The sequence below is a fragment of the Ambystoma mexicanum genome, chromosome 2q, assembly GCF_040938575.1.
Source record: "Ambystoma mexicanum isolate Mex_15411 chromosome 2q, UKY_AmexF1_1, whole genome shotgun sequence".
NCBI classification, from domain to species: Eukaryota; Metazoa; Chordata; class Amphibia; order Caudata; family Ambystomatidae; genus Ambystoma; species Ambystoma mexicanum.
The window spans coordinates 1,009,777,172-1,009,794,223 of NC_090924.1; the positions used below are offsets into that span (position 1 = coordinate 1,009,777,172).

General features: G+C 42.3%; 1 protein-coding gene across 1 annotated transcript in view; it reads right to left on the reverse strand.

Annotated features, from left to right (window-relative positions):
• LOC138569907 (macrophage mannose receptor 1-like) overlaps positions 1 to 17,052 on the reverse strand; it is a 1,155,048-nt gene that overhangs the window by 26,051 nt on the left and 1,111,945 nt on the right. Inside the window, exon 29 of the mRNA XM_069648336.1 lies at positions 11,589 to 11,624. Within this exon, the coding sequence (XP_069504437.1) occupies positions 11,589 to 11,624 (36 nt within the window). The remainder of the gene's footprint in view (positions 1 to 11,588; positions 11,625 to 17,052) is intronic.

Here is a 17,052-nt window from a genome sequence, read left to right on the forward strand (position 1 = left end):
TTTCCCAATTTGCGCCATGCCGCTATTTCCAGCATGGGGGATCGCGTGCCCGCGCCCTTGGTGCTGTTAGCGGCACCGTTAACTACGGTGCCGCTAATTGCAGTTACTCAGATCATAATAGGACCTAGCGGTAAGCGATGCCGGTAATCCTTTACCGGCATCGTTTTTCACTTACCGCCAGGGTCGTAATGAGGGCCTTAATGTCAGTGGGGTAGTTAACATCCCTGCTCTTTTCCAGCACCACATAGGGCCCAGTCCACTTATCAATCAAGGCACTGAGCATAACGGGCACCATGATTCAGACCATATGGTTTGGCGTGTACTCATGGTGGCCTTCTGGTCATGCCAGTGCGTCATGAACTTCTGGCTTGCCTTCAGGTTCTGGGTGCTCTGTTCCCTGTACTGAGCCGTCTTGGAACAGAGACCAAGCACATAGTCCATTATATTGTGGGAAAGACTTTGGGGATTTCCCTCCTATCATTCCCAGACCAGACTTAGCAGACCCCTAAAGGGATGACCAAACAGAATTATCGAAGGGGCTGAACTCAACACCCTTCTGTGGCACTTCCCGGTAGGAGTGCTAAACAAATGTGATGCCCTATGGGAATGAAACATCAATAAATGTCTTTCAAAAATAGCATGATGAGGGCCGGAGACTGTGTTCTTTCAAAAATCATTTTATTCTACTGAAATTTCATAAAACATAAATAAACCATCTCAAAACGTACAAATTCTCTCGACATACAATAAGTAAAACAACAATTCATTTTTTCAACAATAACATTTTTTGAAAAAGTTTTTTTGTGCAAAAAGCATTTTTGTGTAAACATCTCTAAAAAGACACAAATGAGACAACCATTCCTTTTCTCCACAATGTTAGATTTAGAAAAACGTTTTTGTACAAATTGCATTTATAGTGCCCAGATTTCTAAATCGTATTATAAGTCTACCATCCGGGAGGAGAACAGGAAGCATGGCAGTAGAATGTCCCACTTTCTCATGAGGGGCTCTTCCAAGCCACCTATTGCGCCCTTAAGGGGCTTGTTGAACCACTCAAGAAGCCCATTTGTCTGTGGGTGAAAGGCCATGGAGAACTTGCAGGTTACTCCACATTCATCCCACATGGCCTTCATATACGTCTATATGAAGTTAGATCCCCTGTCAGAAATTATTTCTTGAGGGAACCCCACATGAGAAAATATTCCAATAAGAACCTTTGCGACTACAGGGGCCTTGATGCTTCTCAGACAGACAGCCTCGCGGTACCGGGTGGCGTGATCCATCGCAACCAAAATGTACCAGTTTCCCGAGGAGGTTTGGGGATCCAAAGGAACCACAATGTCCATACCTATACTCTCAAGAGACCGCCCGACCATGGGTAGTGGAATTATGGGGGCCTTGTTGGCACTGCCAGCCTTGCCGAATGCTTGCAAATTGTTGCAGGATCGGACAAATTCTTTTATCTTCTTTTATCTACACTTTTGGGCAAACCTGAGATCACTGATTCAGGTGCCACGACAGAAGGCACTTCAATGACCCCTAGACCCTCTCCTGCAGGACCACGTGCCTCTGTGGACTGTGGATCCAGACTTGGAAGTACCGGATGCACAATGAAGGGGAGCAGATAAACACACAATTAGAAAAAGGTACAAGTAGGGCTAAAAGAGCAAAGCAAAACACCACCGAATTCCTCACAGTCCACAAAAACCCCTCTAAAACACACGTTCTGGGTATGTCTTGTACACTCCTGCCCCTGCACTCTAGCAAAACTCACAAAGAGAAAGTTAAAGTGAGTGGTTCCTTTAATAGAGGCCCTTGAAATTCATAAAGCTAACCGAATCTGCACTGGATATTCCGTAGCACTGGTTGGCCCACTGAAGAACGAGCGGGTGGGTTTGGGTGCTGTTTTGCAATGCCAACAGGTCCCCCAGGATGTTGCCAGACACCCAAGTTGTGCTTTTGGGATACAGTTCGAGCAACGCTACAGGGAGGTTTGCCCAGCTTTACTGATGAGACACAACATGCCCGAAACATATGTGGGGTAGCTTGTGGTCCTTTGAGAGGGAACATGGCCTGGCATTTTGGGTTGTACTTCACCATTTATGGGTAGGGCAAGACTGATTTCCATATGCTTGGTCTACTTTTACAATGGCACTGATGGGCTACCAATGATGGCATGGAAGCTTCCCATAGCAACTGCCAGTAATTATGGTACAATGCCTTTAATCTGTCATCTTTTGGTACTTGTAGTCAGTCTCCTTATGTAAGAAGGGAGATGCCCAGATGCAGTTTCTTCCTCACTATGCATAGGGAGTTAAGCTTCACCTTATTGCGGAGGACGACCACAAATCATGACAAATCTGAATAATGACTGTAGTGGCTTGTGTTCCTTTACAGAGTGGGAGCAGCCACATCGACTTGCATATGGTTGCTAACCTTCTGCAATGCTACAAACAGGACATCCTGTTGAAAGAGTGCATCCAAGTGAGTTCCTAAGTGAGCTGTTGAGGAGCTGCAGTGGTGAAGGACTTGGTTGTGCTTTTTTTTGTCTTTTTGTCATTTAACGTTTCAACACTTCCAACAAGGTCCCATGCGTAAGAGGAATGTCTGCTTTCATTCGGGAAGCAAAACACTGTGCTCTGACTTTTCTGGCAGCTTACACTTATCACAACCCATTGCCTGTCTGTGTGAGACTCCGCCCCCAACCTTCCAGGAAATGTACTTCTACACCGGGTGCTGCGCATCCTGTGCGCGCATCCAAGTGAGTTCCTAAGTGAGCTGTTGAGGAGCTGCAGTGGCGAAAGACTTGGTTGTGCTTTTTTTGTCGTTCAACGTTTCAACGCTTCCAACAAGGTCCCATGCGTAAGAGGAAGGTCTGCTTTCATTCGGGAAGTGAAACACTGTGCACTGACCTTTCTGGCAGCCTACAGTTACCACAGTAATTGACTTTCCATTACTAGTGAATGGCCGTTTGTAGTGGGCTGAGCAGATAGTAGTGGGCTGGGTCTAGTGGGCTGGGCTACTACAGTGGGCTTAGCTGGGCTGGGCAAGAGGTTTTGGATCACGGTCTCTGTGAGTTACGTCCTCTTACCTTGTTTCTTTTGCCCCTCTCTTCTAGACCCTTTGCGTGTGTGTGTGAGACTCCGCCCCCAACCTTCCAGGAAACGTACTTTTACACCTAGTGCTGCCCATCCTATGTGCGCATCCAAGTGAGTTCCTAAGTGAGCTGTTGAGCTGTTTGGCTGTGTGGGTGAGTGTGAGCGGAGCCGCCATCTGCATTCTATATGAGTGAATAATTGATTGCATGCAAACCACATTAATTCAGCTAAGGTTCCTTCATGGTATTTTGTTTGTACAAACGTCAAAGTCTGGTTGGTTCGAAAATAGATTAAAGTAGACTAGTCACACTAGTCACACAAGTGGTGCGAAACCTGAATCCTCATGGTAGACTCTATTCTCTAAAATCAGACATGCCCAATGTTGTCAATAGGTCTAACACCATTGATAGGCAAGTACACGTGACACATAAAGCGATCACTCTTAACTTTTCGCCCGTTCCACAATGTTCTAGTGGAACCAGTGGATCCTCAACGTTCCAACCACATGGTCTGTCGACGCCAAAACCCTCCAATGGTGGTAATGTAAATGTGCTTAATGTGCCGGCTCAGCAGAGAAATGTGGATGTGCGGAATGAATCAGGCATACCTGGCAGTATGGGAGGGGTGATGCAAGTCTTATCTGATGATACCATATTGGCCTCTCCCTATCCTACTTTAAGGAATAGATGGGGGCATCAGTCATCAAACTTGCATTCCTCGGTCTCCCCTGCACATGCGGGGAAGAACCCAGTGGTATCGATTTATGCAAGTCAATGTGAATCGCCCATCTCCATTCAGAGCTCGCATAAGAATCAAGAAAGTGTACGTTTAAATGATTCCTCCTTTCAAGCGCAATCTGTTTTATTTGTGCAGCCCACCCCTCAGTGTCCCACACCATTTCCGAGAGGAGAGAATTCCGATATACAGAACTCAATGACTGAAATGGCATTAACGGCCATCAATACCACTTCACTGACCCTATTCAAGTTGTTTGAAACTCTTGATCTAAAAATAACTAAACAAGCATCCCAAGTGGACCACATAGCGGCCTGGCTACAAAATAAAGACAACTGGCCGACTCACGCTAAACAGCCCCCACTTGAAGATGAGGGGAGGGTGGTGAATAATATCAACAGTAGCATTGTAATTGAGCCTATAGATATTGATGATATACCAGTGATGCTAGGAAACGCGGTTGGGTGTCTACCAGTTGTGCCTGCGGTTGCAAATATAATTAGACCTGTAATGACGTTGCCTAACGCTTTGAATGCCCAGCCGATAAATTCATCATGGACAAGTGTTTAAGATTCACTGCCTAAATGAGGGTACTCACCCAGCGAAACAAGTGATAGATGACTGCACCAAAACCACTTTCAATGGTCGTTTTAGCCGAAAGAAGGGAGATAAGAACAAGAAATGTTTGAAAAGTGCAGTAAAAAAATCAAAAAATATACCCCAGCTAAGATAACCAAAATTGTCACTAAATTCCATTTTTAGGACTTTGATGACAGCTCAATCAAAAACTGGGGGTATCACAAATTGTGGTGTGCCGTCACTTGACCAGGTTAGAAATGCAGGACAACAAGAGTCACACGTAGGCAATGGTGTCAACAAACCACCGCCTATACACACTCCACTAAATGTTCTTGTGCAGGAACTAGAAAAAACTAAGTCAAGTGCACACCTACCGGAGGTGCATTCCGCCCCGAAACCTCGAAGTGCCTTAGTAAAGAACTTGGCAGTTGAGGAGGCCCCGATATCAGGGGAAAGAAATCCTGAGAGACTGGCGATGTTGCCGGAATTAAGGAAAGCGGTTGATCTCCACCTGGCTGAACGTTTGCCCTGCGTGAATGATGGACGTGTGCAGCAAGGCCCAAGCGTACAAGGTAAATCTGTCACCTGGGCAAGTTTTGTGAATGAATGTCTTCCTAAAAGTATAAACAGTCAAGATAACATCTCTCAGAGGCCCCAGCAAAGGGAAGTATTGAGAGCCCCTGCTTTGTCAAGATTTCTGGTCAATGAAGCCACAAGTTATGATCCACAGGTCAGTCAAATGGAAATGAGACGTGGGTCATCTCGGCACTCGATCAAACTACAATCTGAGTGCCACTCATTAATTTTGAAATGCCGAGAGAGGCCGGATAACACCTATAACCTTAATTGACAAAGCGTTCTTAATGTGTTTGGTGATTTGATTGAACTGGAAGATGTTGGGTCTCGAGACATCGCTCAAGTGGAATATCTTTCTGATACAATTAAGTATGTTGTAAGATTGTGGATTCCCTCTGGAGTAGTACTTAATCCTATTTGGAAAGTAAAAATTAAATTATTTGAGATGGGATTTTTAATTGCTCAGGACCCTGAGCGTTTTGCTCTGAGAGCTAAGGCAGTCATACCCATGCAAGATAATATCTATACGAGTTCACAAAATGAGGGGTGTTCAGAGGTGGCATGGTCCACAGCTGTATAACCACCAACAAACCTTGATTCACTGTCTTTCAGAGTGGCGAGTTGGAACACTCGAGGGCATTCCCACCTGAAAGACTCCATCCAAAGTTTCCCACATCAATTTGATGTAATTGCCCTCCAAGAGACCTGGTATACTGAAGCTCCAATATGGGAAAGCTACGATGTGGCATTAATACCTGCTAGATCCAATTTGAAAGGTCGCCCCTCATCGGGTTTATTGGTGGCTTTGAAGTTATCTATTGAAGCATGGAATCAGGTCGATGCATATATCTAATTGGTAAAAATTAAATGTTTACACCATACAATTGCACTTGTCAATATATATCGCAACCTTTCGGGATTGACAGACTCGGCCTTTTATACAGGATTGATAAGACTTTTGGACCTAATTGCAATTACGGTGGAGGTCACTGATACTCTCATAGTTGAAGATCTAAATTTAGAGTGCATAAATATAACCCCAAAGAGGAAAGCAAAGGAGGTGTCAACCTGGGTGAACCTAATGCGGAATAGAAATTTTTGTATGCTGAACGGAGCAGTGGAGGGAGATATTCCATCACAACATACTTGGCACAGAGAAAGCTGTAAAAGCACAATTGATTATATATATATATATATATATATATGTTGACCAAAAGCTGTTTCACAAAACTTTCACTTTTGAAGTATTACCGCAAATACAAAGTGATCATCATTTGATGGCCTTACAAATACAGTGGGCAGGGATCAAACCATTATGCACGTGGATGTCCCAACAGGTTTCTGTTAACACCACTAAAACAAGACTGAAGTGGACACAAGCCAAATTGGTTGAATTTTCGAGACCAGTCAACCGGTACAGTAACTCCCTCGCTCTGATTCAGTATACAGAATTTCTTGAACCATTTAAAAACACCATGATACCTTTACAAGGTCGCAAACCTCATATTCATGCATTTGATGCAGAAATTAAACATCGAAAAGCGGCATACCGTAAGGAGAGAACATTGATAATAGCTTTCAATGCTAGTAACACCTTTCAGGCCTTAAGATCGGCCAAATGTAAGTACTTTAACTGGATACGAGGCCGACGGTTCTTGAGTTATCAAAAACATAGTGAGTACAAGTTGTCGGCAACAGCCAAAAAAACTCAGCAGAAATCTGGCTGCTCTTAAACCATCAAGCCGATTGGAAACAAGCTAATGTGCAGGCAAGTGCAGTACAGGAACAACATTGAGTAGACCACTATACAGTTCTATATGAAGATTGGGCGTTCAATCCAGGTGACTATATAAATAAAACTACATTGCAATGGCTAATAGAGTGCTCTGCAGAGACCATTGAAGTTATGATAAAAAATGTGAGCTCGTCTAGAGCAGTGGGTCCTGATGGACTCCACAATGACCTGTTCAAAGAAGATCCTCAATATTGGGCAAAAACCCTTACAAAAATATTTAATCAAATAATGATAAGACGTAGATTACCAGATACATGGAAAACTTCATAGTTCCCATATATAAAAAAGGGGACCAAACTATGCCAAAAAATTACCGCCCAATCGCGTTATTGGACGCACCTGGCAAGTTATTCGCCAAAATGGTTTTGCGTGAGTTTAATGCGTGGACAAGGTCGGTTAGATTGAGAGACCCCCAACAGGCAGGGTTTGTAGCAGGATTAGGTACAAATGTCAATCTTCTCTCACTTAATGGTATAAAATCACATTGTCACACAATCAAGCAATCACTTTTTCTTGCCTTTGTAGACTTACACGCGGCGTTCGATTTGATCTCCCGCGTGCTACTCATGGCTAAACTACAGAGAGATGGCTGTCCACCCGTATTACAAGACATTGTTCACCCATTCCACTTGGACACTTCCATCCACATCCGTCTTACCTTGGAAGGACTTCTATCGGCCCCAATTAAGACTGCACAGGGCCTTAAACAAGGCTGTTTATTAGCCTCAGCAATCTTCAACTACTTTATAAATGATTTACAACATATTTTCTCACACATATCTGATTCTCCAATGTTAAACGGCAAACCCATCACAAATTTAAAATATGCAGATGATATTGTACTCATCTCCAAAACCCCAGTAAGACTGCAAAATTTGCTTGTGAAATTTTACTCATATCTAGAGTTGAATCAGCTAACAATTAAAAAAAAAAAACAAATAGTGAAATACTCAGCACATAAAAACAATCACGATAGGTACCTGTGGTCTATCAATCAGATCCAGCTTGAGACAGTTAGTGAATATACCTACCTTAGAATGATTATTGAGGGTGGGTCTAATCCAAGAGGCAGATAGAGAGCATAGAAGAGAAACTAAAGACGGCAATATCCCAGGCAAAAATAATACTATTTCGCTATGGCAAGTTTACAATCAAACCAGCAATCCTGTATTGGAAGCTCAAAGCGATCCCTACACTTCTATATTTCTATATGGTATTGAAACGTTACCAATCTGGCAAATACTTAATTTTAGAATATTAGAAGCCAGGTTTTGGTGAGCAGTTCTGCATGTGCCGCAATGTGTACCGGATTCGTGGCTACGATACATATTAGGTATAAGTTCGCTTCATGCTCTCTACCTGTGGCGTCTTTGTGCACTTTTTCGGAAATGTCTCGTAGGATTTGAGTCTACTAATATGCTACATGTGATTGTGACGTATATGTTCTCCTCATGCACCAAATTTGCCAAGTTATGAATAGACAAAATCTACGCAATTCTGGCAGATGCTGATATATCGATTGACATGCTAATCAGAAATCTAGACAAGGCCAAAACATTAATTTATAGATGTGATTGGATAGTTACGAGAACACAATGTTTTTGTGTTTTGGCCGAAACATCTTAAAGTGACTGAATCTTATTTGCTAAGATCACCATCTGTGGCCTTTAGCGCAGCCTTGTTAAGAGTTCGATTTGACTTATGGGCAACTACGCAAGTATAAGCACGAAGGAAGCTAATGCCTAAATCCTTGAGTTTCTGTAGATTTTGTGGAAATCAGACTGTAATAGAATCGATTGAACATCTCTTATGCCAGTGTCCAAAGTTAAATAATGTAAGGAAAACTTATTTTGAAAATGTTGTGTCATTGTTGGAACAAGTTGATCAGGATCTTCGTTGGTCGTTTCTTTTATGTTCAGGAAAAAACAGGGTACAGTGGGCGAACGTAAACTTTTTGCAATCTTTGAATTTGGACAATTGCAGCGTCATTACTTAGAAAACCAAAATACGATTGTTAATGGTAAACATAGATTGAAAGCTCTTGCTCAGCATTAAGACGTGTTCTTTTAATCTTGTGAACATATGCACTTTTTTTTCTATTTTTTTTTCTTGTAATTGGTTTGATTATGGTCTGTTGATATATTGTTTATGTTTACATTATGAATTTGGAAGCTGAACAATGAATATTATGTTTTTAAAAAAATATGTTTTTTAGAAAATGTGTATATGAATTAATTGTATTTCCATTGTCATTGTATTATATTGAAAAGCTGTTTAATTACAGCTAATACAATAACAACAAATTAAAAAAATAAACAAACCGGAAAAAAATCAAATGGAATTGAAGCTGCCTAGGATAACTGTGTGATTAATTCAGAGCTTTCCATTACCAATGCATTGTGTGTAGTCACACACTGGATCACCTGTCTTTTCGGAGAACAATGAAAGAGCCAATGCAGTCTTTAGAAGTGCATTGGCGGCTTATCCATTCATTACGTCTAGCTGGCAAGTGGTTCACATGATGCTGAAAGGCTTGGCAAGAAGCATGCAGATGATGCACTCTACCTTTACAATCTCCCGTAGCAAGGTGGAATCCAGACGTTTGTGTCTCTCTGTCCTATCGACAGACTAGGCCTCCTGCCCGTCGCAACACTGACAAAGAGCTAAGAAAGTCTCTACGTAGCATGAACTCTCCTTTGCTGCAGGGTGTTTGAGATGAAATGTGGAAGGGATAAAATGGCAAAGCAATAGCCATGTTTCAAAAACCTCTACAAAAATAGGACAATCATTTATACTTTCAAAGTGAATAAGAATTTAAAAAGTGAAAAACAGGTAGATACTGTTGAAAACATATTTAGGATTGCCCGTAAGATGACATTAAAAACTATTAGAATGTGGCATGCATTCCCAGGGTTGCACCTTTGTCGATATAAAGCCTCCATAGATGTAACAAACTAAAGAAGACATTACACAGATAATTGGGACCCTAGTCAATCTGCTTGATATGATATGATATTTTATTTGTATCGTGCTAGTACACATGTGTTTGGTCAACTTGACAGTACTGCATGCGCCACAAAAAGTAGTCAAATAAACTGTGCCACACAAACCAAGCATGCCAACCAGTTTGGTCAAAAAGAGAGACATTGCCCAGCTCTTAAATAAACCAGTGGCATGTTAAGTTGAGCAAATAATTGATTATGATTAGACCCCCGAAATATCAGCTGCTCCCTGCAGCAGGTAATTTGTTTTCTAAACCACTGTTATAAATGTTTCTCAACATATGAGACAATTCAATTCTAGAGGGCCTTGGCCTTAGTCAAATAACCTGGTTTACACGCGGCATCAGAGGTAATCGAGGATAGCAGCAGTGTTGGATGAGAAATTGCAGGCCATAGTTAAGAGTACAAAGAATACAGTTATTTCAAGTGTGCCAGATATCAAAAAGCAAGAATGGCGGGTGTCCTTCCTAATAAAGGTCTGGTCTGGTTTAGGAAAAGGGTGGAAAATGGCTTGCTATGGGCCCCAGTCTTTAAACATTTTAGAGGCGTTTATATTACTGAATGTGACCCACAAAGTGATTGCAAAGTCATCAGAAGCTGAGGAGGAAATCTGCAGCAAGGGCTAAGGAAAAGTGTAATGCTGGGAAATTCTAGTTCCAATCACATTCTCATTCTTTGTACCACCGCTGAACTAACCTAGAAATCATAGCATAGGATTTTGAACCATTTCATAGGTCTTGTGGCAGAATAGAATTGAATAAGCACTACCACATACGTACTCCCCAGGTAGTCCAGCATTGTATAACTATTTATTCTGCTGACCTCACGCCATGTTACTCCACTGCTCCTTGTCGCACAACGTACTAGCCCTCACTGCACATGTCACCACTAGAGAAGGGCTTCACCTATTATTAAAGAATGCTCGTCTTCACTGTTCACGCTTCTAACATACATCCGTTTTAGCATTACTAAGTGTGTTTTGTGCTCTCACATTTTATTCTAAGGCGGCTTTAGAAAGCAGATGTCGCAATATTAGAAGACCTCTCACCTGCTCTGAGATGAGATGAGAAATGTTATGGAGTATAATCACCTTGAAGAAATACGCTGCTCTACTGCTTGCTGATAACACTAACAAGCGCTGCGAATGCAGCTCGCATCAACACACTGTACAAGAAGGGCTTTGTCTCAGTCAGCAATAAAGCACAAGCTGTGACCTTGCTAAGGCTTTGACCACCCCCCTTACATTGGCACCCGTGTAATCCTGGGTGTATAAGATGTCTGGACCCAGCAGGGAGGGGAAGTTCACTTGTGCCAAAGTCTCGCGTTGCCGTTGGTCATTTGTTTGCTTACTGCTTTGACTAATAAAGTGCTCATCAATCCACTGGATTTAAGTGGTCGTTATTTTCCATTTCACCTTTGATCTCCTCACTTGAGTGTGAGCCATATATCTGTCCCTAGGGAACTGAATTTGTTAGGTATGATGGACTAATTCTCCTTAGTAGCCTCTTTAGTATCATGCAGTCTGTTTTTGTGATGGAATTCTGCTTTATGATAATTATGTAATAGCTATTTAAAGTGCTTATTTTTCATGTTTGTATTCGGATTGTACAGTGCTCTTTGTATCTATTGACAGTGTTCCTTTTATATATCTAATGCTTTAAATAAAATACAAAAATATCTCTCTATTTAAACATTTAAAATGAGTCTTGCCACGTTTATTTATCAACACTTGAACACAAAGATGATTTTCATCAAAATTGAATGAATACATGAATTTGAAAAATATAAAAGAAAATATCCTACCTTCGGTATATGGTGCCTTTGTGGTTGTTTCCAGGGCTATAAAGAGACACAATTAAGAAGGCCTGTCAGGAGCTATCATCTTCTTCACTTAGACATTATTCATTTGCTTTGTTTAGATGTACGTTTGATCAACTAGTAGACAGGTGTTTTGGAGTTGTCATACTAAATATAAAAACAGTCAAACAAGTCTAAATCCATATCTTTACTGCAAGCACATCATCACACTTAACTACATCCATTGGCGGCTGATGAAGTAACAAAGGTTTTCCAAGTAGTGGGCGTAGCGAGAGCGACAAAGCAACCAAGGAGTAGCTTAGGAGTTCACTTTCAGCAAAAGATTTTTAAACAGTGGGTTAAAATGCTGCATTATGCAGAGCACCATTATGAAAAATTGGGTCAAAATCGTACAATGTACAATCAGCTCTGCAAGGTAACAAACAAAAAAGTCAGAAAGTTGCCACAGCATCAACAGTATTCAGGGGAATTTTCAAAATGCATGTGCCCTCAATATATTCCAACAGTGCCATTGTAAAAACACACCTATGTTTGCTGTAGTAAGAGCTGGTGGGAGCACTAGAAACATGGGGCTGCCATGCTTGATTTGGTGGTTACTGTGTACCCTGCTGTGTGGGGTGGGGTCTACTTAAGACAGTGCCCTACTGTCCTTGCTTAGAAAATTTGAAATTGGGGTTTGAGACCTTACACAGTCACGCCAGGTACTATAATGAGGATGAGAGCATATTCTCCCTAGTAATGAGTCAGAAATCTTGGTTTTAAGAGTGCAACGCGTGTTTATTTTATTTTAGTTATTTATTTTATTGTTCATTTGTAAGGCGCTTATACATCAAGTAAATTGTGTTTCACAGCGCCCACAGGGCAATCGTTAGGGAACATGGGAATGAAAGTAAATTATAATAACAATGCAGAAATAAAAAAGATGGTCCTATTAGGCCTTGTGAGCATTCAGAACGTGCAAGTGCAGAGGGAGAGAGGTGTGGGGGTAAAAGCTTAGGAGTGTCACGAATGGAAGTGCTGGGGAATAAGTTGCAAGCAACTGTTAAGTGCCAGGCCGAGATCTCTTGGCAAGAGTGGTGAACTAAGTGCAGGCATGTGAGATAGCACAGGCCAGTGGGAAACCAACGGCAGGTGATCTTAAGGGTAACTGGTCTAAATGTTTGCTGTAGTACTAGCAGTTTGTCATTTATAAAGCGCCTTTATACCATAGGTATGGCCTCAATGCGCTTGTGGGGGAACATACTCGGGGGACCGAAGTCCAAGGTATGGGAAAATTGTCAGGGTTAAAATGCATGTGTGCATTTGGCCAAAGAGGAAGTTGGAAGGGATGGCTGAGTCCCAGTAAGCTACCCATGATGGTCAGGCATGTGGATGGGTGCTGAGAGGAGGTCAGGAGATTGCGCAAGTACAAGAGACTCATTATTTGTCCAGCTAGACAGAATATTTGTTGCATTGTGATGGCAGAGATGTTGTGCTTTGTGTTGTTGACTAGCGTATGGAGGCTCTGGTACACCAGGTTTCCTAGGTCACAGTCAGATACCCTTCATAGTCTGGGACAAGTTGAGGAGTGTGTAATGATCAAGGAGCAGTACAAGGGATGTAGCAATGGATGTAACAATCATGGAGCGGTTTATTAGATGCAGCAATCTATGAATATATGAGATGTAATAGTCGACATATATAAATGTAAGGGACAGAACAATAAATGATCAGTGTGTGGGATGTAGAAATCAATCTACGGACCGTAACAATCAAAGAGTGGTATATGTGAAACAGTACTAACTCTATGAGGTTCAACAAAGGATGCAGCCATTAAAGAGCAGTAAAAGGGATGAATAAACTCAATATATTTACAATCTTTTAATGGGATGCACCCGTCATTAAGCACTATATTGTATGCAACATTAAGAACATGGGGACAACTGAGGATTGCAATAATCATTGAGCAATAAGTGGGATGTGACGATTAAATCCATATACAGGTGCAAGAATCAAAGAGCATTGTCTGCGATTCTAAAATCAATATATGGGGTTCCACCACAAATCTTTGGGTTCCACCCATCATTTGGGAAGCATAAATATTTTGAACTCTGTAATCATCCAGCTGATGACCTGAAGATGAACCTCCAAAAGTAAGGAACAAGGCGTCCAACTTGTGGAGTTCCTTCATGTGAATTAGGTAGAACTTCAATATTCACCTGACATCCAAGCAGTTTAAGGCTCTTTCTACATCTGATTGTGGGGATGAATATAAACATGAGCAGCAAAACCTATTGATTTACTTAAAAGACAGAGCTAGTCTTTGGAGCTAAGTAGGAGCTAAGCAGGATGTATGTCCAGTACGAATTTATCATTGTGGAACACCATGAAGGGCTCTCAGGCAGAGAAGGCAAGAATCCCACTAATTTGCCTTTCATGGTGAACCCACCAGAAGGACAGTTTTCCACGTGACTAACCTGATGTCTGTGGTGGTCATAGGATCAAATGATTTGTGCACCAAAGCTACCAACACCAAGTTAAGGTCCAGACTGGGTGAGGTCGGTTGACTGTAAGAAAAGGTTTGTTGAGAACCTCCAGATGCCTCCAAAACACTTTATTGGAGGATAATCATACAATGTCCTGCAAGTTCTTGTACATTGCAGTATCAGCAATCTATGTCCTGCAGGTGTGAACCTGAACTCTGCTCTCAGCTAAATAAGCAACAATTGAAAGTACATCACCAATACTGCAGGAAAGTGTTCTAATACTCTGGAGTTCCCAGTGGACAAGCCACTTCCATGTGCTCTCCTACTGGCTACAAGTTCAACCATTGCTGAATTATTCTCAGATTGTCCTGGGAAAGCTCAATAGGTCTAAGAGTCAACTGCTCAGGGACCAACTTGCTACGTTCAGAGAATGAGGCCAGCGGTGCATAATCACTTGCTCCTGTTGTGTCAGAAGGACCTGGCACTGACATGGACGAAAAAGAATAGTACCCTAACAGGCCAGCTGGAACAGGTCTGAGCGTAGGGCCCTTTAGGAACACGCATGCAATGGATGGGTTCACAAAATAACTCTGAGTCCAAATAACCGAACCAATTCAGGAAGATGGCAAAGTACGGTTTTATTAACAATTATCTTAAACAGGGAGTTACAACAAACATCAACAGACGTACACTCTATTTCTCTCAATGAATTTTTCACACAATATAGACTTTATACCAAAAATACATCAGAGGTGATGTCATTCTACATTCTACATGGCAAATAATGAAAAACCTACTGGGGATAGGGATAGGCTTGAGGGGAACATCTAATTACACATTGGGCCACATTCTGACCCTGCTGGTCTGGAAGCAAGGGTGCCGGTAACCTTACCGGCACCGTTGTTTTCGGACCGGCATATTGCAGGTATGCCTGCCGGAGCTGTCATCCCTAACTGGTCTGACCCTGCCGGGTACAGCGGCCAAGGTAGGCAGACCTGTCACAGAAGCACTGGCACCGTTAACAATGATGCTGGTGCTGCCATGTCCCCATTCCTATAGAGCATTGCTATAGAGCGCTATGGGACTCTATGGGAATGGGGAACTGACTTACCGGGCCACTGGGGTTGTAATCTCTAGGTGGAACCGGGAAGTCATGGGCTGGTAAATATTTATGGATCTGGTGGCAACCCGCCGGTAGCACTGACACGGTTACCCCCGGACACGTGGCGAGGCCCATTGTATTGGAACTAGGGTTGTGATTGGCTGCCTTTGTCAGGTGGGCAATATATGCCTAACTCTAAAACATGTAATCTTCAAAGCCATTAGATACATGGTTTCTGATTGGTCTTAAAACTATAAGGTCCTTCATTATATGGACCACTGCAATTGGTTGGCACGCTTGTGCCATGATTGGAACATTTGGTTCATTTAGCAGCACGTGTGCCCAGACCCAGGTGCAAGGAGGTGGACCTGACTCTACCTCCCCACCCAATTAACCCAACATCTATCATCACCCAAGCCATCTGCCATGAAGATTGTCTTTGAACTTGGCCTTGCAAAGTATCCTTGTCTCTGGGAATACATGAGAGTGCAGGCACTCACTATTGTGGTTCTAGGACTCCAGGTTCGACTCTATTTTCATCCTTGGCTCACATGACCGGAGACCACCATTGTGCAGCTTTTAAATGTATTAAATTAATTAAACTTGGCCCTCTTTGTGTTCTTTCTTTTGCACCTTAACAAGAGATGATTCATCCTTTGTACGTTTGCTCTTTTCTAGAATAGATTGCCGAACTTGGCTGCTTCAATCTTGATTTCAGGCTAAACAACCTCACAATGCAGCTCCACGATTTCAGCTCATTCTTGCTGCGACACAATTCTTCCTTTCTTCTTCATGAGTACTGGCTTACTAAATTCATGACACTGATGTCCAGCTTCTATACAATGGTGGCTTCGCCTGCATTCTATGTATTATGTATAGCCAGCTTCTATGATGACTTAGACTACCTTGCGTATCAGCATCTGTACAGTTATTGAACGGTTGATTCTCTGCAGCACTTGGTGCACGTGTAATCTGCTTTTTCATATTTAAGAGTTCCTTCGATTCTTTACTTCGTCATTAGTTTCTATAGGATCCATAAATCCTTTTCAGCCAGTAATCTGAAATGTCATTCATACTCTATTATGACGTCACAGACTTTCCTTTCTCCTTTTATATTCCTTCAGGGAGTTCCTCCTTCAGATTATCGTCTCTTTGAGGTTACATTCGATAGGGTTGTCTCAATGGGAATATACGATGCAGTATTGGCACAACTGCTGGTGTCAAACATGGTACGATCTCAGGCTTCCAACATATAGGTTTGAGGGACTTTATCGCATTTAGGAGATACATAGCTAAGAGAGGAATGAATTCAGTCCAAAATGGCAGTGTGCATGCCAGGGTGTAGTGGGTGCTAGTGCTATAGGATGTTGCTATACGATGTTGACTTGATGATCTGCCAGATTTCATTTATTTTTTTCAATAAAGAATGTGTTCATTCCATAGAATATTTCCTGAGTTGCTGGTACCTCGGGGTCGAGTGTGGGTTTGGTTCCATGCTTTACCACTTCAAAGGGGGCTTTGCTCCTATTACAGGCTGTCGCGATGGTGGTGGCATGGTTAACAGCTTTAGCCTCGGTAATCAGAATCCTATGGTTGGTGCTGAGAGATTTGAGATTGGTGAGGTCTTCAGCATTACGGTTTTTGCACCACCATTTCTCTGGGGCGCTAACTAAGCATTTGTTTGAGGCAAGCTCTGGGATTTCCCAAGGGGCAGATGGTCTGGTCTTTGGAAAAAGGTTTTTTTAGGGAAGCATGAGTGTCCACCAGTTTCAAAGTAGAGAATTATTCTAGGAGGACCGATGGATTCCCCATGGTGGGGAAGTCTGCAAAGTTTACTTCTAGTTCATGGAATGGGAACGTTTGAATGAGCCATGCTGAGGGA